General features: G+C 41.5%; 3 protein-coding genes across 3 annotated transcripts; all 3 read right to left on the minus strand.

Moving 5' to 3' along the window:
• Window positions 1-7,426: 7,426 nt before the first annotated feature.
• Window positions 7,427-8,278, minus strand: LOC148907708 (uncharacterized). Its single transcript, XM_089035718.1, has 2 exons — window positions 7,832-8,278; window positions 7,427-7,747 (listed from the first exon to the last, which is right to left on the minus strand). Exons 1-2 carry the CDS (start codon window positions 8,276-8,278, stop codon window positions 7,427-7,429), a joined length of 768 nt encoding a protein of 255 aa, XP_088891844.1.
• Window positions 8,279-10,658: 2,380 nt separating this feature from the next.
• Window positions 10,659-14,092, minus strand: LOC148907709 (uncharacterized). Its single transcript, XM_089035719.1, has 2 exons — window positions 10,831-14,092; window positions 10,659-10,762 (listed from the first exon to the last, which is right to left on the minus strand). Exon 1 carries the CDS (start codon window positions 14,090-14,092, stop codon window positions 11,081-11,083), a length of 3,012 nt encoding a protein of 1,003 aa, XP_088891845.1. The 3' UTR covers window positions 10,659-10,762; window positions 10,831-11,080.
• Window positions 14,093-23,204: 9,112 nt separating this feature from the next.
• Window positions 23,205-24,547, minus strand: LOC148907710 (uncharacterized). The gene is made up of 3 exons (XM_089035720.1): window positions 24,154-24,547; window positions 23,698-23,813; window positions 23,205-23,399 (listed from the first exon to the last, which is right to left on the minus strand). The coding sequence occupies exons 1-3, from the start codon at window positions 24,545-24,547 to the stop codon at window positions 23,205-23,207; spliced, it is 705 nt and encodes a 234-aa protein (XP_088891846.1).
• Between the last annotated feature and the right edge of the window lie 2,006 nt (window positions 24,548-26,553).

Consider the following 26,553-nt stretch of genomic DNA (forward strand, 5'->3'; position numbering starts at 1 on the left):
GACCATATGAAAAGTCCAAGTCGTAAGATTCTCAGGGCTATTCGGTGGCGGCTCTACGGAGAAATGCGCAGGCTCTCTGTTGTTCGTCTTCGCGCGCATAGGCTGCAGTATGCCATTCTCATCCAGGAACCTAAAGCCCACGTTGGCATGGCCGGTCGTGCCAATGCAAATACTACAAAGGATTAACTTCTTCCCTGAGTAGTTCAAATCCACGGACATCCCCGTGACATCAACCCAAGATGCCTGGGTGTATTTTTTCTCGCCTGTGTAAGTCGTATAGACACAATCTACTCCAGCTACGTAGGGGTTGTTCATCGCCATATATAATAACTCAGACCAATGCTTGCAGCTGCTAAGCCGGCTTTTAATAAGTCATGGTCATATTCCTCACGTATCGCAGGCAGGACCTTCTTCGATGGTTTCTTAACTACGGGTAGCTTCGTTTCATGCGACTTTTTTGACTTCTCCACGAAGTGAGGAATGCTCTTAAGAGTGTCAGAGTTCACGTCATTCACCCCAAACTTCATATCCTTAGTAGCTCGTTGAAGTTTGTTGTTGTATCCTACTACAGAGCCAGTATTTATAGATAAAGTACTGGGCATTAACCAACAACCAGGGGCTACGGCATAGTCCAACCTCGCCTTAGAATTTTGTATAGCTAGTTGGTAACGCTGTACGCCCTTGCTAATGTCGCCCTCCAATATTGAACTTTCGAATAAGATCAAGGCTTCGGCTCGCGTTTCTTCTGCGGCGCCAGTATTTCCAATTATACTTGATCGGGTATTTACCTGAGCTCCAAGGATAGAATACACATAAGCTTCTATGCTGCGGTTCAAACGGGCAAGGCCGGCTCTAGTTAGTCCTTTACCTTCTGGGGGTATGAAATTAAGATATTGCTTTGTTTGCTCGTCGCTGGTAATTTTGATAATCAGTGGATTAGCCCCGGCATACTTACCGCCCTCGTCTTTGAACAAAGGCCCATCCCTGACTTCCTTAGTAGTTTTGGTATTTGGTTCAAAGAAGGTGCTACTGTCGTGAGTTTCCTTATGATACCCAGTGTCCCACTGCAACCGCAGCGTATGCACTTCCTTATCGCTTAGCTCGTGCCCACCAATCCCCCAATAAGCCCAAACGTGTCCCAGCCCATCGTTAGCGCCCACGGTGCACCTGAAATCCTTCCCTACGACACGACACCAAACTCCTTACAAAGTCTGTCGTAGGCTGGAACGTTGTATTTGTTATCTCTTGGATAGAACGCGGCATCTCCTGGCGGCGCAATAACACCCATTTCATGCAGTATTCTTCTAACCGTGAAGTGAAAATGAAACATAAATATTGAATTCTTCATCAAGTTTGCACTTACACCACAGCCGCTAGTGGCACACCAAACCGCAAAGTTCAGCTGCTGCGGCCAATAACGCATGTTAGGGCCACTTAACCATTCATGAGATTCTTTTGCAGTGGTGTGGACAATGGGTACGTCTTTGAAGATATCCCGCACCTTTAACGGAAAGGAATGGTTGTTAGAGATCCGCATGTTCAACGTTAGGTTCAAACTTGGATGTTCATCAAATGAAACTGCGGGTATCGGATAAGTACTGGTACCCAGCAATAATTCCTTTGACCAGCCTTGTACGGGTTTAGGCTTAGGATGCTTCAGCTGAGGCGTAGGCTTCAAATCCTCATTGCTGTACATCCTAGAGCCGTTATAGTAAATCCCATCGGGTCTCCTTTCGAACTTACTGGGGTCTGCATGCGGAAACATCTTCCTAAATGCTCTCCAATTCCAGTAATCCCGGTTGTCGTGATGTGGCTGCTCCTCAATATCATTCCCAAAAGCGTCGTACATTAGTATATATAATGGATGTTATACCATCAGCACCTCAGTTGTACCCAGATGTTCCCAATTATCACACTACGGCACCAATAACGGAACCTAACGAACTAAACGCAGAGAATTTCAGACTTAACAAAGCAAATTTAATCCTGGCTTACTTGGAAGGGCAAACAAAACACTACGAAAAAGTTAGGAAGAAATACGTCAGAGCCCGGAGTACGCTACATAAGATTGCGATAACTTCAGGATCCATATCCGTTGTGTTAACGGGCTCCGGCGTTGCTACTTCGCTTACTGGGCCGGGAATAATCGTTGGAGTTCCTTTGGCCGGCGTTGGGGCAGCCTGTGGTATTATTTCAGCCGTTGCTACGGGCATTATGAAACAGTTGTCAAGCAAAATATCCAAGCATGACACGACAATAGCTCTGTCAAGGGCTAAAGTAAATACTATTACCGATCTTGTCTCAAAGGCTTTGCGTGACAGAAAGATAGACGACGTAGAATTCTCGCTTATTCTGGCCGAAGAAGACAAATACGAGAAACTAAAGACGGACATAAGGATTAAAAAAACAGTCGTAAAAGATCTTTCCGAGGAATCTCGCAAAAAGATCTACCAGGAGGCAAAAGAAGAGCTTCAAAGAAAGCTTGCTCAGTAAATATCGTGACGGGATTCTATTTACATGTCGAACGCCGGCTGTCTGGTTCATATGCAAATTAAATATAATAATTTTTACATACATAAGCGTCCAGATGTGTCTGGCGTTCGCTTGTGATCGTGGGACTTTGGAGCTGGGGAGGCCTAAAGTCCCGAGTTCAAGCCTCGCTGTAGACGCATTTGGACCGGTTGCTGTGAGTGAAAAAAAAAAGCCTCCCCCACTCACAGCAACCGTGGGGGGAGGGGTGGAAAAGATAGAAAGTGCGATTCAACCCCGCGATGGGGGGTTTCGCGATTGGAAAAGTCAGGGGGTGTCTCGGGACGCTGTCCGGAGTTCACCCTCTGGTGGGTCGTAAGAAAGATATATGTGTATGTACTAGAGGGCCTCTGGCACGGGATGAAATAAGCCCCGTAAGCCCAAAATGCAAAAAAACCCACTGGGGATAGCTTGGTGTTCTGCGCGATGCATTCCCCAGTGGGGTTTCTGGCAAAATAAACGCCAGTTTTGAAATTTTATTTTCTCGGAATCCATCCTAACAGGGGGTGGTTGGGGTCAATTTTGTAAAATATTTCGTAAATTACGTCAGGATAATAAGGAATATCCTTCTCCAGCCGACAAAACATCCACTCGGCTCTGCTCATATCAGAAACCTCAGGAATAGACTTACCGGTAATTTCAGACAAAAGATAGGGAATAGCTTTGTAATATTTCCCTAGCTTTAATTTTTTCAACGTTTTCCGTAGACTTTGTGGGGTTGGCTCTTCTAAGTGGTCTATGATTTTCTTCTTTACTTCGTTGTTTAAATATACCGGTCGTAAACCCTGGATATGACTCATCCAGTCCCTAAAGTATTTTATTCTTTTGTATGGGGTCTTCTTACGACCTCCATTAGCGTAATATTGCTCTCTGGTGGCATTTGGTACGGCATTACGAATATTCTTACCACACTCGTAACACTGTGCTGACGTGTCGTCTTCTATTTGCATTTTCTTACCACAACACCAGAAACCCTTGGGCTTGGGTATGTTAACTTTGGATCTTAGGCAAATTATACAGAAGTCATTGGTGAACTTTTTACATTCATGCATCGTATATAAGACAAATATCTTAACATAGCAGCAACAAATAATGAGACACGGGTATTTCCCGTGCCGGACCATTCCTCAAACCGCCTGTAAAACCCGTAAATCTTCGACATCGACCGCGTGTCCCCCTTACTGCTGCTCTTTTTGATGACATGTTTGTCTTTATTGTTATACATGACTGCAAACTTAATGTCATTTTTTCGACTTTTATGGACAATGGATGAGTTCCATTTTCCTATTATGTCCTTAAGCGTGCGTGGACTAAGGGAATACAAAGAGAACAGATCTAGAAAGATCAACAATTGGCTAACCGAACATGATAGTCACAATGGAGCCACATTTTTACAAGAAACGCACAGTCAGACGGATCTAGAAAGTGAGTGGTCAAAGAGAACAAGAGGAAAATTGATCATGTCTAACGGAGAAACAAATAGTAAAGGTACAGCTATTCTTTTCGGAAGCAAAGAAAAAGTTCATAGTTATGGAAGGTATGTAATAGTACTTGCCGAAATTCAAGGTAACAATTTTCTATTAATAAATTCGCATCTGCCAAATTTAGAAAATGACCAAGTATTAACAATGAAGGAGGTTATACAAACAGTAAATTCGATGAACATTCCAATAGAAACTTATATCATATGTGGAGGAGACTTTAATTTTTGTTTCGACACTCAGCTTGAAGCGTATGGTGGGAACCCTGTACAAAAGATTAAATCAACAGAAACTATCGAAAACATCATGCAAGAATACCTATATATCTGTGACATTTGGAGACTGCTTAACCCAATAGTAAAGAGATACACATTGAGGGGCGCGGGGCAAGGCAAAAACAGTAAACCCAGGAAACTCTTATAACGTAGACTTGATTTCTTTCTAGTATCAGACGAACTTCAACCCTTTGTAGACAAGTGCGATATTATTCCAGCCCCATCTACCGATAAATCAGCCATTACACTAAAAATTTACAGAACAGAAAAAAATCAGACATTTTTGAAATTTCGTGGCAAGTGTGAAAAATTCGATTTGTCTCATATTTTGAAGTAAGGTAGGCTATGATCGACATTCTCTTCAATGTCTTCGTCTTCATCGATTTCATCAGGAATGACTTGTTTTGCTTTGACTCTTGAAAAGAAGCTCGCAATTTGCTTAGAAGTGAGGAACTCTTCGGGACCAAACATGCGGACACCATCTGCGTTTTTTGCTTTTCTCATTGATTTGGACGCTGTAACAGGATCTACCTTATGTCCAGTTTGTTCGCCAATCTTGAATAAGCCCATTAGATATTTTTTCTGAGCTTCAGAAAACCGCTTTCTCTGCTGTCCAGTAGATTTCAACGCCCATCCCATATCAAGTATAGGTAGCTCTTGTTCCAGCTTTAGAGATGGAATATCGGATGCAATTTCAGGTATGGCACTGGTAGCACCCTGCTCTAGCTTGGTTGCGTAGAGTATTATTGATTTATCAAAAAATGTTTCGTGTTCAGGAGCATATGAATGCGCACCACAGTCAAGATGATTTAGAAGATATGAAAACTTTTGGAAATACTTAACACATCCCTCTTCTGGGCAGATGAATAGTTCTGAAGCTTGTTCTTCAAGGCTGCTGCTACAGCCTGTGTCGTCATCATCACTTTTTTCAACATTTGAGGAAGGTTGAACTGCCTGGGTATCTAATGCACTTGAAGTGGATTGCAAACGGCGTCTGGCGGTAACTGCAACAAACGAAGCTTTAGAACTGGGCATATCGGTGTTGGTACTTAATTCTGTCAAGGCATGCTTGGGGGGTACGTTGAGATCTTTCCACTCGAAAGTTGCTCAGGAAACTAATACCTTTCCATTTGATATCTGGGAATTTTGAAGCAGGCTGATTGCCACATACAGTCACCCTCACGCCAGGAATACCTCCTGATGAATCTATGGCTTCCATCATTTGCTTTGGAGATTCAACGTCGTGACCTAAATTTAGGTATACTCTCATCTTGTTCTTAATTGTTGCCGTCTTTCTATCACAAGATCCTTTTCCTCCTTGCGGTTCGGAAAAGTCTAGCTGGGACAAAGTGATCTGATACTTTGAAGCAATTTGTTTCAACGACAGCAAGGTTGAGGCGGCATGAAAACATCCTGCATTCTCTGCTCTTAGGTAAATGGTTATAATTTCAGGCGCTATTGTTTTGAGCTGCTGAAATGCATCATCACCTATTGCCAAAACACTGCTGCTTTCTTGGGTGCAGCTTTCAAAAGGATGCACAAATGTTAGCATCTGCATTTCGCGGTCTTTGTCTCTCCTGATGGCCACGGTTATGTGCTCTCTATATTATCTCTAAATTTTCGTGCCCGAAATTTCATTGCCCAATCAAGAATGAGAAGGGAAGACTGTGGATTCAGGTTTTTCAAAATGTCAAGTCTTGATTGATCTTGATTCACAGAACGAAGAGGATACGCCTTCCATGCCCGAAAGTTTTTTGAAGCTTGTTTGAAAATATAGGTGAACTCTTCCGTTTCACAGCTATCGAAACTCTCCAGGGTGGTATGTATTTCGTGCAAAACCGCAGTAAGTGTATCATGATCACATCTGTCACATCTCAAGTTATGTTCAAACCATTGTTTTGTGGTCAGTCAAGCGAATTCGGGATAGGTCTATTAACACACTTTTAAAAAAACAAGGTAAAGATAACAGATATCTTGAAAACTGGCGCCCAATAAGTCTTATTAATACTGCTTATCTATTGGTATATAATTATTGACGACAAAGACAACATCGTGTGGGCCGATAACGGGCAGTCTATTTATATTTACCACTTTGATACAGCAAATAAAACTGCCCATAATGCCCAAAGTGGAAAATTTTAAAATTGAAAATCAGTCATCAGAAAAGTCATCAGAAATTGTTCCTCTTAACTAGAATTTTGGTATAAGGATGAGCGTATTGGTAAACGATTGGTGCAGTTTGTGCGATCTTTTTGGGTATGTCGAGAAATAAATCGAGAGGTGAACGTATGTATTGTTTTGTAACAGTCTGATTTCCATCGTCCAAGCAGTTGAACTTCGTAGTCTGTGAGGCCAGCAAGCGACGCGGATGTTGCACCTCCGATTCTGAAGCTGTGCCCGCTGTATTGAGTAGGATCGATTCCAACAAGGCGTAATAAAGGATATACAAAGTCCATTAATTTCTTTCTTGATAAGGGGAGAGCATCAGATAACATAAATAAAGGCGAAAAAGGTGTCCCCCCGCGCTGGCGATGTAACTCTAGGTTCGTTTTTAGTGCACACAGAGCACACGCGCGATAGTTGCACACCTTGTCGACATTGGTCAGTTTTTGATTTTTTGATATGTAGTTTTAAATATTCTTGTCCTTGTAATGTTGTATGTAATTGTGCGTCCCAAACGGTCAGATGAATAGTAGGATCGAAGCGTTCATGAGATTGTACCGTAAATTCTCCAGCCCGTAACATGAGAAAGTGAGCCGCTGTTATAGCAGACCAGTAGACACACTCATCTACCAAATTTGTATTGAGGAATAATGACATACAAACCAGTAGATCAAATGTGATTGGTAGTTTGCGACGTGGTGCACACGCGCAGAGTTTGCTTGAGTTTCAGGCCAGGTTCGAGAGGGTTAGCGTTACCAGAAGCAATGTGTAGCGAACGGACACCGGCTAAATAGACTGTTATTGATTGTGGCTTAATGCGTTCGGATAAATGTGTTACAAATAATATCAATGTCTCTTCCGTCGCGGGAACTGGAGATAAACCGTGATCGGCGCAAAAATTTAGGAATTGATGTTGTGCTGTGGTGTAAGTACGTTGAGTTTGAACAGCAAGTCCAGAAATGGAGTAGCGACCAGCCTTTAGCTGAAGTTGGTTAAGTCGAGTCGTGGTACGAACGTGGGATATCGGCTGGCTTGTGGAGCGAGAGACCTGAACTTGTCGATCTTTAGACGAGAAAGACTATCAGTTATATTGTTGTTGACGCCAGAAATGTGGGTTGCCCGTAAAAAAATGTTATGCAACACACAGATGTAGAATAAGTAGCGCACGAGAGACATAATGTGATTACATTTGCTAGACCCGCTTGAAAGAATTCGTACAATAGCCATATTGTCACAGTGAAACAGAATGTTCTTGCAAGCTAAGTGCGGGACACATGCGGCAGCAATGGCGTACAGTTCCTTGAAAGCAATCGAACGGGATGAGGGAATGCGGTGTGAACTAAACAGACCCGACACCCAATCACCCGCAAATCCAAATCAAGCCAGAGACGCCTCGCAAAACAGTTGCAAAGGTGGAGATTGTAGCCACTCATCATCATAGAAAAAACTACAGCCGTTCCAGGACGGCAAGAATGTTAGCCACCAATGAATATCTTTACGAAATGGAGATGTAAGACGGATGTGATGAGTAGCGTGCGTGGCTTTGCTTAACAAATTAATCATGCGGCGAAGAAATGTCCTGCCGGGTCGGCAGACTTTACAAATAAAGTACAATTTTCCGATCAACGATTGGAGGTTGCGTTTCGTGCACGAAGTGCGGGTTTTCCATTGAGATAATAATGTCATAGTATCATTTAGTCGTGATTGATCGATCCGTGCTTCTTGTAGATTGATGTCAAGTTCAATTCCTAGTAAAGACAGTGTTGTGGACGATTGAACAGTTTTACTTGGATTTACAATGAAGCCAAGGTCGTTGCAAGTTGCCAGCATGGTGTCGAGATTAAAAGCACAAAGTGTGTACGGCGAACAAGGTCCACGAGACCAAAAGTCATCTAAATAATTCCATACTGTTGTGACATGTCGTTCCGACACGACGAACTTCAAGGCGCCCAATGAATTTTAAAAACAATGCAGGCGAGCTTCGTAGGCCGAACGATAAGAAGCCATCGAAAAAATACCCAGTAACAGTTGACCGTCGATTACAACGGGCCAAGTGGAACCCAAAAGTTCCCACTCCTGTGCACGGACGAGGATATGGCGAAAGGCGTCTGATAAATCCAATTTACACATGAGCGCATTTTGACCCAGAAGCTTTAATTCGGCGATAGCCGAATACAAAGTCGAATATAGACACAAGAAAAGGAATCTGCTGGAATTCCATCGTTGATTGCATGACCGGCGGGCCATGATAAGTCGTGAATGATTCGCCACTTCGGTGGCGCTCCGAGTGCTTTTTGGGAATTGCACCCATCGGCGATCCGACAAAGTTCTTAAAAGGTTTTACAAACGGTCCAATTTTCCTGTTGAATTCCAGCTCACGTTCCAGTTCCTTAGCAACTGATTCAATGTTTGTTTTTGCAGAGATATGGTTGTCACAAACAATCGGTATCCGATCACGCAATTGAAACCAATATCTACTTCGCGTTCAATGTCCGTTAACAGTTCCTCAACAAAGTTCCGGTCCGGATGATTGTGTAATAAAACACGCCACGTATTCACATCAAAGGGAGATAAGAGTTCAGGAATTGAATGGACAACGTTTCTGAGGGTGGTCCCCCCGACAAGACTTGCAAACATAGGCCCGCTTGCATCCGTCCCCGGCGTTGCAAACTTGTCTTTGATACAGGTTACATCGTTCCTTTCCCGAGCGATCAAACCACTTGTCGAATTTCCAGGTGGTTTTTGCGCCGTTCCCAGACGGGAGACTGGGTGATTTAGCTTGCGTGTTTTTACTCTCCTCCATCGGGTCAAACGCAAGAAATGGACATTCTTTCACCAAGTGATCGTATGATTTACAACGGGAACATTGTTTTGCGCCAATTCTTAGAGCAGAAGCGTCGAGAATAGTGGCGTAAATAGAGATTACTTCATGGAAAGCGCGCGGGTACGGGATTTTCGCACGAGTTGGTGAAGTATCTGAAATCGAACGAGTGAGCGAAGCGAACGAGTGAGATTTCAGATACAAAACCAATGTATTGTTGTTTTTATTTATTCACCTCTAATGGATTCTCCAAAAAAAAATACAAAACTGCTGTATTTTAAAATTCTCCATCAAAAAGTTAAAAGCTTGCTACATATAAAAATATCACTATTTAAATCAAAAAACATATCTGGTACAAAGTAAATAGCAAAACGTTTAAATTCTAAACCAAATATGAAACTGTTCTTTAGAAAATAACGAAATAAGCAACCAAAATCAGTGGTCAAGGAAGTCTTATAAACTTAGTTTGTCAAAGCGGAGGGCTGTCTTCGTCTCGACGATTCAAACACACGCTTGATGCGTCATGAAGCAATGTGTTGACTCTGTTGATTTGAATGAGTTATCGGTGAAAGTCGGCGACTTTTTTAAAGTTTTTATTGTCATGTCAAACTGTCCTCATTGAAAAACTGCTCCACTGAATGGACATGCTGCAGGGAAACTAGAACTTTTCATGAATGAAGATTCACGGCACTCGGTGCCCACTGTACTTTGTAAACTGGCCTTTTTTCTATAGACGTACTTGTAGTATTTCCACTCAGAATCAAAGACATGTTTTTCTGTTGTTCGTTTGAGATAGTACTGCAATTCACTGATATATCCATTAAGCTCTTCTGGCGGGATTTTCTCGACTCTTCTCGTTTCATTTTTGGAGTTGAGAAACTCAGTGGGCAAACTTACATCTCTTCGTGTTTTGACAGAGTGTTTCTGGTTTTGTTTTTTTTTTTTTTTTGGTCTTCGATAAACTTGTATAGGTTTGTCAAGAGACACAAAAATCTTCTTGATTGTTCAGCCATCCTCACAAATATCTCCTAGCTCTTGATTAGATAAGTTTAATTTGAACTACGAACAACTACAATACACTGAAAGTATTTGAAAGCTGCTCCACAAAGCTACCCGCGATGACCGCGAAAACACGATTCGCTTCGACAGTGTTTTGCGATTGTACGAAACGCTTTTTTCACGTGTGACAAATCGTTTCGCTTTTCTGATTGGCTAAAAAAGTCATGAACTTGTTTTTCACACAGGGAAATTTGATAAGAAAATCTCAGTATGTATAAAATAAAGAGTAGTATCGAGGGTATCCAACGTGGTAGTAAGACCTCGATGAGACGCCAAATTCATACGATGTGTGCAGACGTAGAGATTGTAGGGACCAGACTTAGACACGCGTAACTCAGTTTTCATTTAATTCGTAACGACTCTCATTACATCTCGTCATCGAAGACTTTGTACAGTTTATGACCTTTGTATGGTTTATACGCTATTGTACGGTTCTACAACGAGAAAGTTATATTCTTAACATAAGACTTACAAATCTGAACGTAAGAAAACCGGAATTTACCTCAAGTTTGGCCTACAATAATGACTTTAGATCCTCTAACGTCCTTGCTACGTTCTTGTTACGTTCTTGTTACGTTCTTGCGCATGGCGAACTATGTTACCGCTGACCATATCTTACACCGCCCCCCAAAAGGGCATTGACCCTTTTTACCTTACCAAAAAAAAAACGGTACTTATGATACTTATATAACAGTAACTTAACTATCTTAATTTTTTCTTTTTTCCTAGTACGTGTATTCACGCTTGTTATTTCATGGGGTATCATCAGAATCCTCCTGTTGTTCCAATAGGCTCAGCTTCCTGATATCTCTTTCGTAGCTTCCTTTGGCGGTACGCACCAAAACTCTTCGTACTACTCCTAGGTTATCAGGATATGTCTCCATAATGCGTCCTAGGGGCCATTGTCCTCGTTGAAGGCTGTCGTCTTTGATCATTACCAGATCACCTTTCAACACGTTCTTCTGTTTCTTGAGCCATTTCTGCCTTTCCTGCAGCGTTGGAAGGTATTCGGCTACCCAGCGCTTCCAAAACGAATCTGCTAAACTTTGGGCCAGCTTCCATCTTTCCCTTGCCGCGATGTTATCGTCGTTCGGGCATGGCGTAGCACATGAGTTCGGTCTGAGAAGCAAAAGGCTGTTTGGCGTCAATACCTCCATGTCCTTAGGGTCATTTGAGACGGCTGTTAGCGGGCGATCGTTTATGATCTTCTCGACTTCACACAGTGTCGTCGACAGCGTTTCGTCATCAAGTAGTTGATTTCCGACTGTGGCTCTAAGAATTCTTCTGGTTGAACGGATCATCCGTTCCCAAACGCCTCCAGTATGACTAGCGGATGGTGCGTTGAAATACCATTGGATTTCTTTCTCTCTCAATCTTTCGCGTATCTTCTCTTGGTTCCATTGTTTCAGGGCTTCTTTGATCTCCGACTCGGCTCCTCGGAAGTTGCTCCCGTTGTCACTGTACAGTTCAATAGGTGCGCCTCGTCTGCTAACAAATCTGCATACTGCTTGGATGAATGAGTCCGACGTCAGATCGGAGGAAACTTCTATGTGCACAGCGCGTACACTCAAACAGGTAAAGATACATCCATACCGCTTAGCAGTCCCGCGTCTGTATTTGACGTGTAATGGACCGAAGTAATCTACACCGGTTGATGTAAATGGCGGTCTACCAGGGGTCACTCGAGCTTTCGGCAACGGTGCCATTATCTGTGTTGGAGTTTGCTGACTTTGACGACGGCACGGTACACATGAGTTCAAAACTCGCCGGACAGTAGATGGTCCCTTTATTATCCAAAACTTCTTCCGTATCGCCGCCAACGTTTGGTTACGACCAGTATGGCCATTATGCTTGTGGTAATGTCTGATAATCATACTCGTCACATGATGACTGGAGGGTAATATAGCTTGGTGCTTGTGGGTTTCGTCTAGTGGAGCGTTTGTCAAACGACCACCTACTCGTAAGACTCCATTCTCTGTAATCGGGCTCAGGTTTTGAAGACGATCATGTACGATCTTTGCTCCATGTTTAGTACGCATCTTGGTTGGTGCTGATGGAAAGGCCTCTTTCTGCACTAGCTTGATCACCTCAACTTCTGCTTCCGACATTTCATTCACCTTTAATGGTTCTGAAGATACTGCAGGATGTTTTGTCTTGTTGAAGTGCCACATCAGATATCGCTTGTAGCGTAGGAGCCATGCAACCATTTTACATAGTCGGTACCAACTTGACCAACGATGCAGAAGCTCATCTAAGGAAGTGGTAACATTCTTGACATCAACATTCGCTTTGACTTGAGCGTACATTTGTGCTTTGCTTCCCTTTACTTCAGCATCCTCGTCTCCTATCTCTTGCTCGTTGTCTGGTGATGACGGCCAGTAATCTTCTTCCCTTTGTAAAAACTCTGGACCATTGAACCATTTGCACATCTCCTTTTCGTCGTTGACTTTAATGCCTCTTGAAGAGAGATCAGCAGGGTTACTTTCCGTCGGTACATGACGCCATTGTTCTGGAGAAGATGCATCGTGGATTATTTGTAGCCTGTTAGCTACAAATGTATGAAAACGCTTGGATACATTTCGAATATATCCGATAACGATAACAGAGTCTGTCCAAAATACAACACGGTGTATTGGCATTTGTAGCTCTTGGCGTATCTGCTTGTTTACCTTTACTGCCAGGGTCGCCGCTGACAATTCTAGTCTTGGTATAGTTATTGTTTTTAAGGGAGCCACTCTTGATTTTCCCATGATCAGGGTACAATGAATATTGTCTTCGATGTCGACCAAGCGGATATACGACGCTGTGCCATAACCTTCTGCAGAAGCGTCGGCAAAGTGATGTAGTTCGGCACTTCGTATCTCTTTCAAGGTTGGTGACTTGTAACAGCGTGGAATTTGTACTTCCATCAGTTTCTCGACCGTTTTCTTGATTTCTGCCCACTTCTTAAGACATCCTTCTGATAGGCTTGCATCCCAGTCGTGATTGAGGCGACACAGCTGTTGTAACATCATCTTCGCGGGGAGAACAAATGGTGCCGCTAAACCTAGCGGGTCGTAAATAGATGCGACGAATGACAAGATACCTCTTCTTGTGCTGCTCGTTTCCTTTCCTTGACGGAATCCTAGCATGTCTCTTTCAACGTCCCATTGAACGCCTAAAGCTCTTTCGACAGGCAACTTTTCCATATCGAGACTGACTGACCTTGCTCTTTCCATAGACGGTACTGCTGATAGAACTTCTCTTTCATTGGAAACCCACTTGGTGAGCCTAAAACCTCGTTTTGCTAGTAAAGAGGTAAGTTCTTTGACAAGTGAAATTGCTTCATTTACATTTGCAACCGATTTGAGGCAGTCATCCACGTAAAAGCTGTTGTTGATTGTTTCGATCGTCTGTACACTGTATTCTTCTCTACTATCTTCCGCTGCCTTGTGGAGTGCGTAAGAGCAGACGCTTGGTGACGACGTCGCCCCAAACAAGTGAACGTTCATGTTATACTCCTCAGGCTCGCCTTGAAGATCTCCATTTGGCCACCATAAGAAACGCAACGCGTTCCGGTCACTTGGTTGTACATAAACTTGATGAAACATCTGCTCGACGTCTGATAAGAATGCCACACGTTCCTTTCGGAAACGTAGTAACACTCCAACCAACGAGTTCGTATTATCCGGACCTTGCAGCAGCTGCTCGTTTAACGATGTTCCGTTGTAAGATGCCGCACAATCATAGACAACTCTGACCTTTTCGGGCTTTTGTTGGTGCATCACGGGATGGTGAGGTAGGTACCACCGGGGACTTGTTCGGTTACTTTGTTCCTTGTGATCGCTTGCTTGCACTTTCTCTGCGTGACCTCGCGATATATACTGTTCCATGGTTTCCGTATATTTCGTTAACAGCTTGTGGTCTTTTAAAAGACGTTTCTTTAGTAACATGAGTCGTGTTTCTGCCATTGACTTGTTGTCTGATAACTGTGGTCGCTCGTACTTCCACGGCAATCCTATTTGGTAGTGTCCATTAACGAATTCTACCGTTTTGTCCATTATCTTCTTGGCACGTTGGTCTTCTACCGAGAGGCACTCTCGAACTTCCGCAGTGCATTCAGAGAACTCGGAATTATACATGCGCACAAAGTCGTCGTGTATGTTCGTTAAGACTGGTTCCGATTCATTACATCCTATCGATTGATCAACATGGATGTAGTTCATACTTGCTCTTTGCCTGCTTCCCTTTCTCAATGGTCCAGTCACTGTCCATCCTAATAACGTTCGCAGTGCAAAGGGCTCTCCCTTCTTTCCACTTCTAACTTCCAAAGGACATAACGCTTCGGGCACGTCACTACCGATTAGCAATGTTATCTTCTTGTCTATTAACTCTGGCAAGTCAATGTCCTTCATGTGATTCATCTCACTGACATCCTGTTTGACAACAACGTTCTCTTCAGTGATAGGCAGCCGGTTGGTCGTCCAGACGTTCGTTATTCGTACACCCTTTTCAGTTGACACTCCAGTGACGTCTAAACTTAGCTGTCTTCCGTTGTTTTCTTGATCACCCGTCATAGTAGACAGAATGAACCGCACCGGCTCTCCTTTTATTCCAAGATCATCAGCAAGACTTTGTAGGCACATTGACGTATCGGATCCGTCGTCCAAGAAAGCATACGTTTCTACCTCTCGATCGCCGTCAGGAGCCTTTACTTTAACAGGGATAACCTTCAAACTCACCAGACGTGAGTCAGTCCTTAATGCGTTATTGTGGGCTACATTCGCAGTCCTAGAGTGAACCGTGCTTGGTGACTTGGTTGTTGCAGAACTGTTGTCCGTCTCACTCTTTGTTTCTACACGTGGTACTATTTTATCACTAGAAAGGCTTGGTTGACTACGTGGTCGTTGTTCATTCACCAGAGCTGTGTGAAGTAAAGGGTGATGGTTACCTTTACATCCTCCTTCGTTGCATGCTCTCGTTTTTCTGCAGTTCTTCGCCACGTGACCCCCTTTAAGACACTTCCGACAGAGTTCCCGTTCCGACGTCACGTCCATACGTTGCTTTCCCGTCTTTTCACGAAAACTTTCACACTGATCGAGATAATGTTCCTTGTCGCATAGAGGACAGTGGGGTCGCCAGGTTTTGATTTGTGAGGCCTTTTCTTCGGAGTGATTCTTGTTTGACGTCGTAGCGAGCGTAGTCACCTTAGCAGCTGAACCACCATAGGCTCTAGTTTTTATCTTCACGTCTCTGTCAGCTCTGTTATCTTGAATCAATTGACCAAAGTAAGTGTTTGCTACGGTAGCTCGTTGCTCGATGAACTTCGCTAGATGTAAAAACGTGGGAGTTAGTCCTTGATCATAAATTTGACTGGCCCTTTCAGCCCACTTTGCCTTCAACGTAATTGGTAGACGATTTACGACCTTTCCTAGAGTGTCCAAAGAATTCAAGCTTGATTCAAGTCCGAGCTCACTCGATCCCAGTAGACAGGTCTCCATATCGCGAGAGAGCTGTGATAACCTTTCACTTTCCGTTATTTTGATGCATGATCCTTTAACGACTTTGTCTAGAAATGCTTTCGATACAACATGAGTTCGACCAAAGTTCTTCTTTAAGATATCCTTTGCTTTACAGTAACCTTCACTTGGTGGCATCATCACACAATGTTCAATCGATTCTCTAGCTTTGCCCTTGCAGAATTGAATTAAGTAGCTTAGTCGATCACTGTCATGTGTCTCTCTTCCTTCGATGTTTATCTCAAAGTTTTTGATGAACAATGGGAACATCAGTGGATCTCCATCGAATGACATGTATCCTCTCTTGGGCATGCTCAATGTCCTGACAACTTCATCCATTGTCTCTTGTTGTTTTCGTAAAACGTTAAAAACTGTAGAAGTGTTCGTGGTGTGTGCCGACCGAATGTCGCCGTCTGTTCGATCTTGAAGAAAATCATAATCAGTTTCATTGCTGAACACTTGGCCTTTGTGACTCTCATCTGATCTAAAGGATTGATCGCCGTCTTCGCTATACACGTGCGACTCATTAACTTCTCGCTCTACATCTTCTAACTTAACTTTGGGGTTTACATCAACGTGTTTAGCTTCAGGCTTCACTTCCACGTGCTTTACCTCAGGTTTCACATCTACGCGCTTAATTTCAGGGTTTACGTCAACGTACTTAGCTTCAGACTTTACATTCGCGTGTTGAACTTTAGGCTTTACATCCACGTGCTTACCTTCGGGGTTCACATCCACGTGCTTAACTTCGGGGTTTACATCCTCGTGCTTAACTTCGGGGCTTACATCCCCGAACTTAACTCCGGTCTTTACGTCTACGTGCTTAACTACGGGTTTCACATCCACGTACTTAACTTCGGGGTTTACATTCACGTGCTTAACTTCGGGCTTTACGTCCATATGCTCAACTTCGAGCCTTACATCTACGTGTTTTACGTCAGGGCTCACATCCGTATGTTGAACTTTAGATGACTGAGAACATTCTTCGAGATAATCGAGTATTTTGACTATTTTCTCACCGTCACTTTGTATTGGTAGGTCGAGAAATTCGTTTTGCGATCCATCACTATCTATTTCGTCCACCACCCGCATGTCTATCTCAGCCTCTTCGATTTCTGTTCGAAGTCGGTGTTCTTCTAGTTTCTTCTCTAGCTCCTTCCTCTCATCCAGCCGCTGCAATCGTAGACGTGCCTTCTCCAACTTAGCCTTTGTAGATGCGCGACTGCGTGTTGAAGATCGACTGGACTTTGACGACATTCTACTGCAAGACTTGCGGCTCCATCTGTCGCCTTCTTCGGTTAAATTGACGGAAGCGAAGTGTTTAAACATGTGAGGTGATGGCACTACCGTCGTCGTTGTTAAATCTCTTGTCGCGGCTGGCACGGTAGCTTTCGAAGCTTGGTCATTAACAGTCGTCAGCCATTGTCCACAATTCAGTAAACACGCACCTCTCCGTTGAATCTCGTTGGTGTGTTCTTTGGTGAAGGTCTCTCTTTCGTGCAAATCCATTAGCTGCATCATTTTGTCATAAATCCTTGTCAGTTCTTTGAAGGTAGATTCCATTGTGTTCCTCTTTTCTTCAACTAAGTGTTTGTCTGATAGTTTAATTGCTCGGTCGATTTCGTTATAAATTCTTGTCAAGTGTCCTTTGTAGCTACTATAGGATCTTTTGAAGCTTGTCAGTTTCTCTGAAAGTACTCCTTCCACGTCGTCATACGGTATGTTCGTAGTCCTCAGTCTTGGTGGTAGCATAAGTGTCTTTGATAATCCATAAATATCATGAACATTAATTGGAATCCCTGTGTTCAACGGCCCATGAAGATTGTTCCATGAATTTCCTGTTGATTCGTAGAAACTGTGTGATGGGATTCCTGTGGTACACCAATGAACATCGGTTGGCGGTATTCCTGTGGTCGGCGGGTGAAATTCGCTAGACGGAGTTCCTGTGGTCTCTGAACTAACATAAACATTAAGCGGTCGACCTTCGGCTCTTGACAAACCATTAACAGGAACATTACATGTTGAAATTGCCATAGCAGGGAATTCATAACTTCCTGAAATTCCAGTAGTAGTCGGCGAACCATAAACATTGACATTAATTTTTGATATGCTAGCGTTAACATTTCCACATACTTCGCTTATCGGGTTTTCAGACTCATCTTCGTTTGTTTCAGTTGACATGTCAACTCAGTAATTTCCATTCGTCGTAACGTAACAATTTTCAGCTCTTTATCACTAGTTTTCCATTTGCCCTTTACCTTAACTTTGGACGACTTGAGAACTTGATGTAGGGACCAGACTTAGACACGCGTAACTCAGTTTTCATTTAATTCGTAACGACTCTCATTACATCTCGTCATCGAAGACTTTGTACAGTTTATGACCTTTGTATGGTTTATACGCTATTGTACGGTTCTACAACGAGAAAGTTATATTCTTAACATAAGACTTACAAATCTGAACGTAAGAAAACCGGAATTTACCTCAAGTTTGGCCTACAATAATGACTTTAGATCCTCTAACGTCCTTGCTACGTTCTTGTTACGTTCTTGTTACGTTCTTGCGCATGGCGAACTATGTTACCGCTGACCATATCTTACAGAGATACACACAGTTCCAGCGGAATTTGCAACTGGCATCTTGGATTTGAGCGCGATACAGTGCCATTCCCCGGTATCTTGTGGGGTTGGAGGAAACAATATCCATTTCATAAAGATTCCAAGCGCTCAACCATGTATCGAAGCAATCGATAACACGGGGTTTGGGCTTACTCCACCCCGCGCTGAACGAGGGAACGGTGTTGTGTGGTGAGCTAGTCGCCAATAGCATGACAAAGTCGACGTACTCACCAAAAGTTGTGTCAGGTGGACCAACCGCATGAGGAGTGGGGGCGGCCGAAGCAACAACTGTGGCGGCTGTTCCTGCTGGTCGAGTGGACCATCGACGCGATTTTTTAAATCCTCCTGATCCAACTGGAGCTGATGTAGTTGTGATCCGATGGCACGAACGGCCTCAAATATTGTTGTTGAGATACTCGTTTGCTCTTGGTCAGAGCTGGTAGAAGGGTCATCAGGAAGATCCATCGTAGGTAGACATGTGGCGTTTGCTGTGGGAGTTGTTCTTCGTTTCGATTTTACCATTCTCAGAGTACGCGAAGAGACGATTTTAAGGGAACCTACTATAACGATTACAAACGTGTACTGATATCTGATCAAATGACGATGACGTAGTTCCCTCGCAGTTTAACATTAACCTATATTAACACAAGTTCTTAATATCACTAAATGTTGATATCAAAATATACAGTAGGGTTATGAGTAATCGAATAAGTAAGATTCTTCCGCATATAAGTTTGTTAGAGGGAGAACGATTGAAGAGCCATTATTGGTAATACAAAGTATTATGGATCAAATAGAACTGTATGATAAATCTCTGCCTCTCTTTGCAGCGGATTTCGAAAAGGCTTTTGACTCCATAGAGCAGAATTCCATCTTTGCAGTACTAAAACATTTTAATTTTGGAGATATTTTTATAAAGTGGATAAAACTACTTCTTCGAGGCATTATGAGTTGCATTATAAATAACGGTACAGCAACCAATTTCTTTCCAGTAGAACGGGGTACAAAACAAGGAGATCCCGTCTCCCCATATTTGTTTTTATTATACGAACGCGCGCTTTTCAGTGCAAATAAAGGCCAAAACGAGTGCAAATATGAGACCGTATTACACGGTTTGGAATTCCGTATTACACGGTTTTCAAACTGGTTTTAACCAGTTTAGTGCTACCGCGTACACATACGCGAGCGAGCTAGTTTGTTTTGCTGGGGAAAAAATGGACGACGACGTTTTTAAAAACCTGGTATGCGACATAGATTTTTCGGACGAAGACCTTCCAAATTTCACACTTGATATAAAAATTAACGAGAACACAGAACCACAACCACAACAGCATCCAACAAAATTGGATGCTGGCGAGATAGATAAATTTATACAAGAAAACAAAAACAAAAACACAGTGAAAAAGACGGCGTCTGACCTCAAGATTTTCCAGACATGGCGTCTCGACGTTGCCAAAGACTCTCGAGACATTCTTGAAGTGCCAGTAGAAGAGCTGGATCAACTTCTGTCGCATTTTTTCATAAAAGTCAGAAAATCAGATAGCATTGACTATGAGCCATATACTTTAACAGTAAAATGTACTGTAAAATGGCAAATTATACAGTATCCTCACAGACAAGGAATTCCAGAAGTCGAGAGAGAGTTTGGAATCCAAACGGAAAGAACTGCGTCGATCCGGAAGAGGTAGCCGCCCAAATAAAGCTCTTGGATTATCTGCAAAGGAGATTGAGAAGCTTTGGAGCGAATGTCAGCTTGGTTGCCATTCTCCTCTTTCTCTTCTGAGGACCGTGTGGTTCAATAACACTTTACATTTCGGATGGCGAGCGAGAGACGAACACCGCAAACTTGAACAAGGTGACCTAAAAATACAAAAAGAAGATGCAAGAGAGTATGTCATTTGGTGAACTGAAAAAGGAAGCAAGACTCGAACCGAAGCGAAGGATTCAGTGCCTGAAAGATATGTTAATCCCAGGATGTACGCAACAAATACAGAACGGTGCCCAGTGAGAACCCACAAAGAATTAAAAAAAACATTCCCGATTTTTTTCTACAAAATCTTTTAACATGGGCAGAATTCGTGAGCACCAACTCTATAGATACAATACAAACAGTGCTCAACCAGCCCATTTGGAACAACAAATATATTTTAGTTCATAGGTAACTCGATTATTTATATAGAGATTACTTCATGGTTAGTTCGCTTGTACGGTTTTTATTCACGAGTTGTGAAGAATCAAACGTTCACAACTCGTGAATAAAAACCGTACAAGCGAACTAACCATGATGTTATTTATTTATTTTAGAAGTACTGAGATATTACAAGTAAAGATTTTTTGAACTTGGAGTTGAGAAAAAAATTTATTGAACCTCGAACAATTGCTTCGAACTGAAACAGAAATGTCTCTTTCTAATAGTGTGATAGACTTGTAAATATAAGTATACTTAGATCGGAATTGTGTACTTGTTCAATATTAAAGTGAAAGCCAATCAAAAAATAACCTAATGACTAACACACGAAAAATAAAATACTTCCTTTTCCTTTATCTGTTTGAGTTCTCGTTGCTTTGATTGCAAAGCTTTTCGTGTCTGTTCAAAGTCAGCGTCTTTGATGATGTTCACTCAATAATTTTTCTTCTTTAGATATCGCTCAAAACTAGCTATAAAAGCCCGTAGAGAGCTTGGTTCGTAGTTTTCGTTGGCTGGTTATTTCTTCTTTCTTACGGACACCGAGGACGAGTTCTTTCGCAGGAATCTGTTCTATAGCACTAGGAGTGTCACATCGTTCTGTGTCTTTTTTCTAGTGTTTTCGTTTTCCTGGCTATCAATAAACTCGGCGATTGAGTCGATTTGAGCAAATCTTGAGCAACAACCTTCCATGTTTGAGAACTTTTGACAACAAACATTCTAACGCAAGCTGACACTTTCTGCAAAAATCGCGGGAAAACTCGATACCATTTTTCTCACTAGTGTTGTTCTTCACTAGTGAAGAAAAACGTATAGCAAATAGGATCGCTTCCCGTTTTTGTGATATGATTTTTATCAAATAGCTTGCGAACATGTAAATCTCAGTACTTATATACCCCTTCCGAGAAACTTTGTCACCCGTGAAGCGAAAAGCGTATAAACTAGTGGCGCGGGGAGTCATGGGATAGTTTATTTGACCACGTGCACACCAACACATGGGTCAAAGCAATCATGCCGCGAGCATTAAGTGACGATTTACGGATGAGAAGCGTACTGCTATATGGCTTAAACCACAGTAAAGGTGACATTGCTGTTCGTCTTGGCATGTCTTTAAGGTCCGTGTTACGCTTCGCCCGACGATATTACGAGAGACGAAATGTTTGTGCTGACAAACCAGGAAGACCTGCTGGTTCGTGTTCGCTATCGCAACAAGAACAAGCCGTTTTGATGCAAGAATTGTTAGGACACCCAGAAAAAACTCTATCTGAGCTCTGTAGACACGTTGAAGGAGTATGCGGTGCCAGGCTTTCTGTTTCTACTTTACACGACTATTTTAGAAGAAATGGCATCACACGCAAAATGGTAATATTAAGTGTTAAATGCATTCTTGTAAGCCGATGAGAAATCTGTAATCATGAATGTTGTATTCGAAAATTGCTGCAATTTTTCATTCAACACATTTCACTTTCGGTGTTTATAGCTCAAAAGAATTCCTTATCAAAGATGCAAAGAAGATCGAATAAACTATTGGTCTGTGGTATCACAATTCAATCCTGCGATGTTTGTGTTCCTTGACGAGTGTGCCTTCTCTTTTCAGAAACTCATTTTGTTATACCTTTTTAACTGATCTCCGTACTGGGGTTATAACAAATGTTTCTGCATTACAGGATAAACGAATTTCGAGACGCTTTGGATACAGTTTTCGAGGCTATCGAGCTCAAACACAAAGATGGTATGGCAATTGGGGTCCCAGGATTACTGCTATCCCTGTCATCTGCACGGAAAGAATAATAGACTTGAGTATCCGCCGCGGGAATACCAATGAAGAGAAATTTCTTGAATTTGTGAATGAAAACCCTATTCCTAATCTACAGCCGTTTGATGGGATTAATCCTCGCTCTGAGATCGTAATGGGTTAGCATTCACATCACATCAGATTTTGTTAGTATTTTATTGCAACGCACTAATCTAATGAAGACAATTGCATTATATTTACAGATAATGCTAAAATGCTCCGCTGTCGTCGTGTAGTTCAAGCTATAATTGCTAGTGGCGCTCTTGTGGTATTCTTGCCATCTTACAGTCCTGACTTCAATCCATGTGAGAACGTTTTCTCTCAAGCAAAGAGTTGGATTCGAGGAAATGATGTTGTGTGGCAAGTGTGTCGTGATGATCCAGAGGAAATGGTGTTTGAAGCCTTCATGCAAATCTCTGATGCAGACATTAGAAACTATCTAAGATTTACAGATTGCTTGTAAAGCCATCCGTGTACTTATTTGCAAATGACAAATAAGCATGTAAATGATACTCAGTAACAAACAAAACAACCATAAAACATTTTACATTATTGTCAAATAATAATTAAAGTTTCTTGAGATCTTCTAACATCTTCTTCTTCTGTTCCTCAAACTCATCATTGGTAAGTACATTGGCATCTTTAAGGTTCTTCAACTCCACAAGCTGTTGAAGAATCATCCCTCGAGCTTCTACAGAGCAAACAGAATTCCACTGCTTAATTTTTTAACCATGTTATGTGTCAAATAACTTTCTTTCCAAACGCAATTTCAAGAGGACTTCACACCTTTGTTTCATTTGATTCAATGGCAGAATCCACTTGTGTTCTGGCCGACTGAAGTGAGGTAGAACTACTAGTTGAAGTCGTGGTCACAATGGGAGTCCTATTGGATGTAGAAGGAACTGCACCTGTAGACTCTAGTGCAAAAAAAGCAGCATTCGGAGGTACGGTGTCGTCGCGGTGACTCCCATTTACCTATAAAAACCATTATCACAATCGTCAATGTTTTGCTTAGGTTCGAAAAGCAGTAATAACCCAAACCATTGTTGATCCCGTGTAGAGGATTAGTCTCCGCTTTTTGCAGCGACTTTTATTGCAGTATTAATAAGGAAGAAACCCCCAAATTTCCAAAATTACCAGAGTCGTTTACATGCGCGATTGAAAGATCGCTGCAAACTACCACACATTTTATTGTGTAGTGGATAAGAAAAACTAACTTTTTATCTTACATTATGAAAACTGCTCTACAATTTATCGATCCAGTCTAACTTACCAACATTCTAGCCCAACATTTCAGTTTAAAATCGCTAAGAACTGAGCCATGTGTTTCACGTAGCCTCGACAAATAGTTATTGAAAAGGCCCTTGTCTTCTTCGACGGAATCATTTTCTACAAATTTAAAGACAAACATTAAATTCAGAATACACCGACTGATACTGAATACTGTAAACATAGCAATGGAACATTTTATTAAAACCCGTAACATAGGTCAGATCATAACGAACTTGTTAGAAAAGAAGTGGCATTTTATGAATTATTCGTTTTTATCGGGTTCCCTTCGAATATTCACGTACGCCATGCACAAACGATTCTAAAATTTAAAACCTTACTAACAAAATTAGCACAGTCCAATTTTAAGCTTTACAAAAGGAAAAATACAGACAGACAGCTAGCATAAAGGTATTTATCCATTTTGAATTGTATCACGTTTTAGTGCTCAGTAACTTACTCTTCTTCTTGTTTTTTGACGCCTTGAAATCAAGACACATGACTTCGTCCTCGTCCACAGTCTCTCGTTTCTTTGGCAAACTTGTTTTTTCGAAATGCGTATGTGGCTTCAACCAAAATGTGACATAGTTTAGGCTTTCAGTTAAATAGGCCTCACTTAGGTGTTCCTCTGTACAAATGGTCAGTTTTCTTCCTCTCGTGCCATAATAACCAAGGTCAAAACTGCTGTCCTTTGCTGGGCTTATTTCTTCAGCGTGTTTTTTCACTAAATAGCTTTTAAACTCTTGGACATTTTTGAATATTGGTATTTCTTTCAAAGAGAACATGGAACATTGATTTTTGTTCTCGTGCTTATACACTTTAAGCATTACGTTAATGCGTACTGCGTCGGCCATAATGGCTCTTTTAAAAATCCCGCGTCAAACAAACTCCCGCGTCAAGCAAGTTTCCAGTGCCAAGAAAGCTTCTGCGTCATGCATGGTTTATTTGAACGCATTTCCCATGAACCTCCGCGCCACTAGTTCATACGCTTTACGCTTCACGGGTGACAAAGTTTCTCGGAAGGGGTGTATAATAAGTAATAATATAGATGCAAAACATTTTCACTTCTGATTGGTTGAGAGCAGTGTTGTTTTCCTGAAACACCAGTGCAAAAATGTGAAACACTTTTCAGTGATTGGTTGAAAAGACAAAAGAAATTCAAACTAGCCAATCAGATCACATCAGCTGTCATAGCAACAGAACAGCCTTCCCTCTCTGGAAGTTCTGAGAAAATTCAAGATGGCGGATTTTCATCTTAAAAATGAATTCAAAAATGCTAAAAAAGTCAAGCTTCATCAGTTGAAAACCAGCAAAAAATGTTGAGATGAGAATGGCAAAAGGAGGACTTGCTGCTTATTATTTGAGAATTAAGAAGGTAAGAAAACATCAGTTGGGCCATTTTACAGCTGTTCAAGGTCACTTGACGCGAAAGTTGAAGCGAGAGACGTTGAAACTCGATGTTTAAACTTCAAGAACTTTCGCCTACTTTATCCGTAAAGAGGTACATAATACTTCTGTACAAAGAAAGCAGCTTATTCAACTTTCCTTTGAGTGTTTAGGAATTGAAAAAAGAGGATATTTGATGATTTATGTAAGTTTTGCAGAATTTGCAGAAATATGCTTACTTGTTTTGTCAAAAAATGTCAAATATTTGAAGTCTTGAAGATGAAAAAAATGATTTCTAAAAAAACCTGTTTTTACTTTTTAAAGATCAAAAGTAATCTTTGTTATTCATATTTCTTTCCTGTTTTGTAAATAAAATATTGTTTTGTAAACCGATTTTTGACAAAAACAAACGAGTTCTTCGCTTCGTGCAATTTTTTCAACACGTCTTTTTTCTATCTAATTATGGTTCGAAATTTTTGCATCTATATTATTAACAAGAAATCGCATGGAATTCTCGTGCACTTTGGAATAAATTTGCACTCACGGGTTTATAAAAAGCTCAAATAGCACTCGCCCTCTCGGGCTCGTGCAATTTTGAACCTTTTGAAAACCCGCTCGTGGAAATTTATTCCAAAGTGCGCTCGAAACCATGCGATTTCCTAAACATATACCGTGGTCACTTACCCAACTTAATTGACCACAAGTAAGTCTTTTATAATAACTTCTCAATAAATGATATAAATAAAATTGGAGACTTGTGTAACAGCGGCGGAAACTTTGAATGGACATTTGCATGAAATAAAGGCATACAAGATAAGGACTACCTTAGATGGGCTGGAATAGTACATGCCATACCAAATAAATGAAAGACAATTATAAAGTTTCATAGGACTTAAAGAGAACAAAATAACAAGGATTGCAATCGGTTTTTATTCGGTCAAAGATTAGTGGAAATTGAAAAAATTACAACAAAACAAATACATGACTGCATTGTCTAAACAAAGTTAAAAACTCCTACATCTCAAATAAACATAGAAAAAAGAATGGCTAACATAGACGAGCAACTCAACTGGAAAAAAATTTATAGCAGGATATGTGCAACCACAATTAACTTTTATCTCAGAATGTTCCAATATAAGATTCTCAACAATATTCTTTATTTAAATCGTGATCTCCATCGTTTTCAAATAAGTGAGCACTCCTCTTGTTCTCTCTGTCACGTAAGTCCAGAAAAAATAGATAATTTTTTATAGAATGCATTGAAGCAAAGAATTACTACTTTGGTATTTGAACTTGGCTCGAAAACTATGGTATTTCATTACCGAATTCAAATAAAAAGGATGTAATATTAGGAGTCGACGATATAAAAAGAGAAAAACGTTAACAAAAACCACCAACATTAGAACAGTTCAAAAACTTGATAAAATACTATGAATTAATTGAAAGAAAAGTGTCCACAAGCAAGGATAAAACT

Source organism: Actinia tenebrosa, unplaced genomic scaffold (genome assembly GCF_029948245.1).
Source record: "Actinia tenebrosa isolate PJP-AT-01 unplaced genomic scaffold, QUT_ActTen_1.0 PGA_scaffold3__52_contigs__length_22856419, whole genome shotgun sequence".
Lineage (NCBI taxonomy): Eukaryota > Metazoa > Cnidaria > Anthozoa > Actiniaria > Actiniidae > Actinia > Actinia tenebrosa.

Bases quoted from the DNA above. Each gene is read 5' to 3' on its own strand.
- LOC148907709 (XM_089035719.1), bottom strand. From the start codon at position 14,092: ATGCACCAACAAAAGCCCGAAAAGGTCAGAGTTGTCTATGATTGTGCG.
- LOC148907708 (XM_089035718.1), bottom strand. From the start codon at position 8,278: ATGCTGGCAACTTGCAACGACCTTGGCTTCATTGTAAATCCAAGTAAA. The intron at 7,748-7,831 runs GCTTGATTTGGA...ATTGCTTTCAAG, and splicing joins TGTTTTGCGAGGCGTCTCTG to GAACTGTACGCCATTGCTGC.
- LOC148907710 (XM_089035720.1), bottom strand. From the start codon at position 24,547: ATGGCCGACGCAGTACGCATTAACGTAATGCTTAAAGTGTATAAGCAC. The intron at 23,814-24,153 runs GTAAGTTACTGA...TTAAATTTGTAG, and splicing joins GTCAAAAAACAAGAAGAAGA to AAAATGATTCCGTCGAAGAA. The intron at 23,400-23,697 runs GTAAGTTAGACT...TGGTTTTTATAG, and splicing joins AATGTTGGGCTAGAATGTTG to GTAAATGGGAGTCACCGCGA.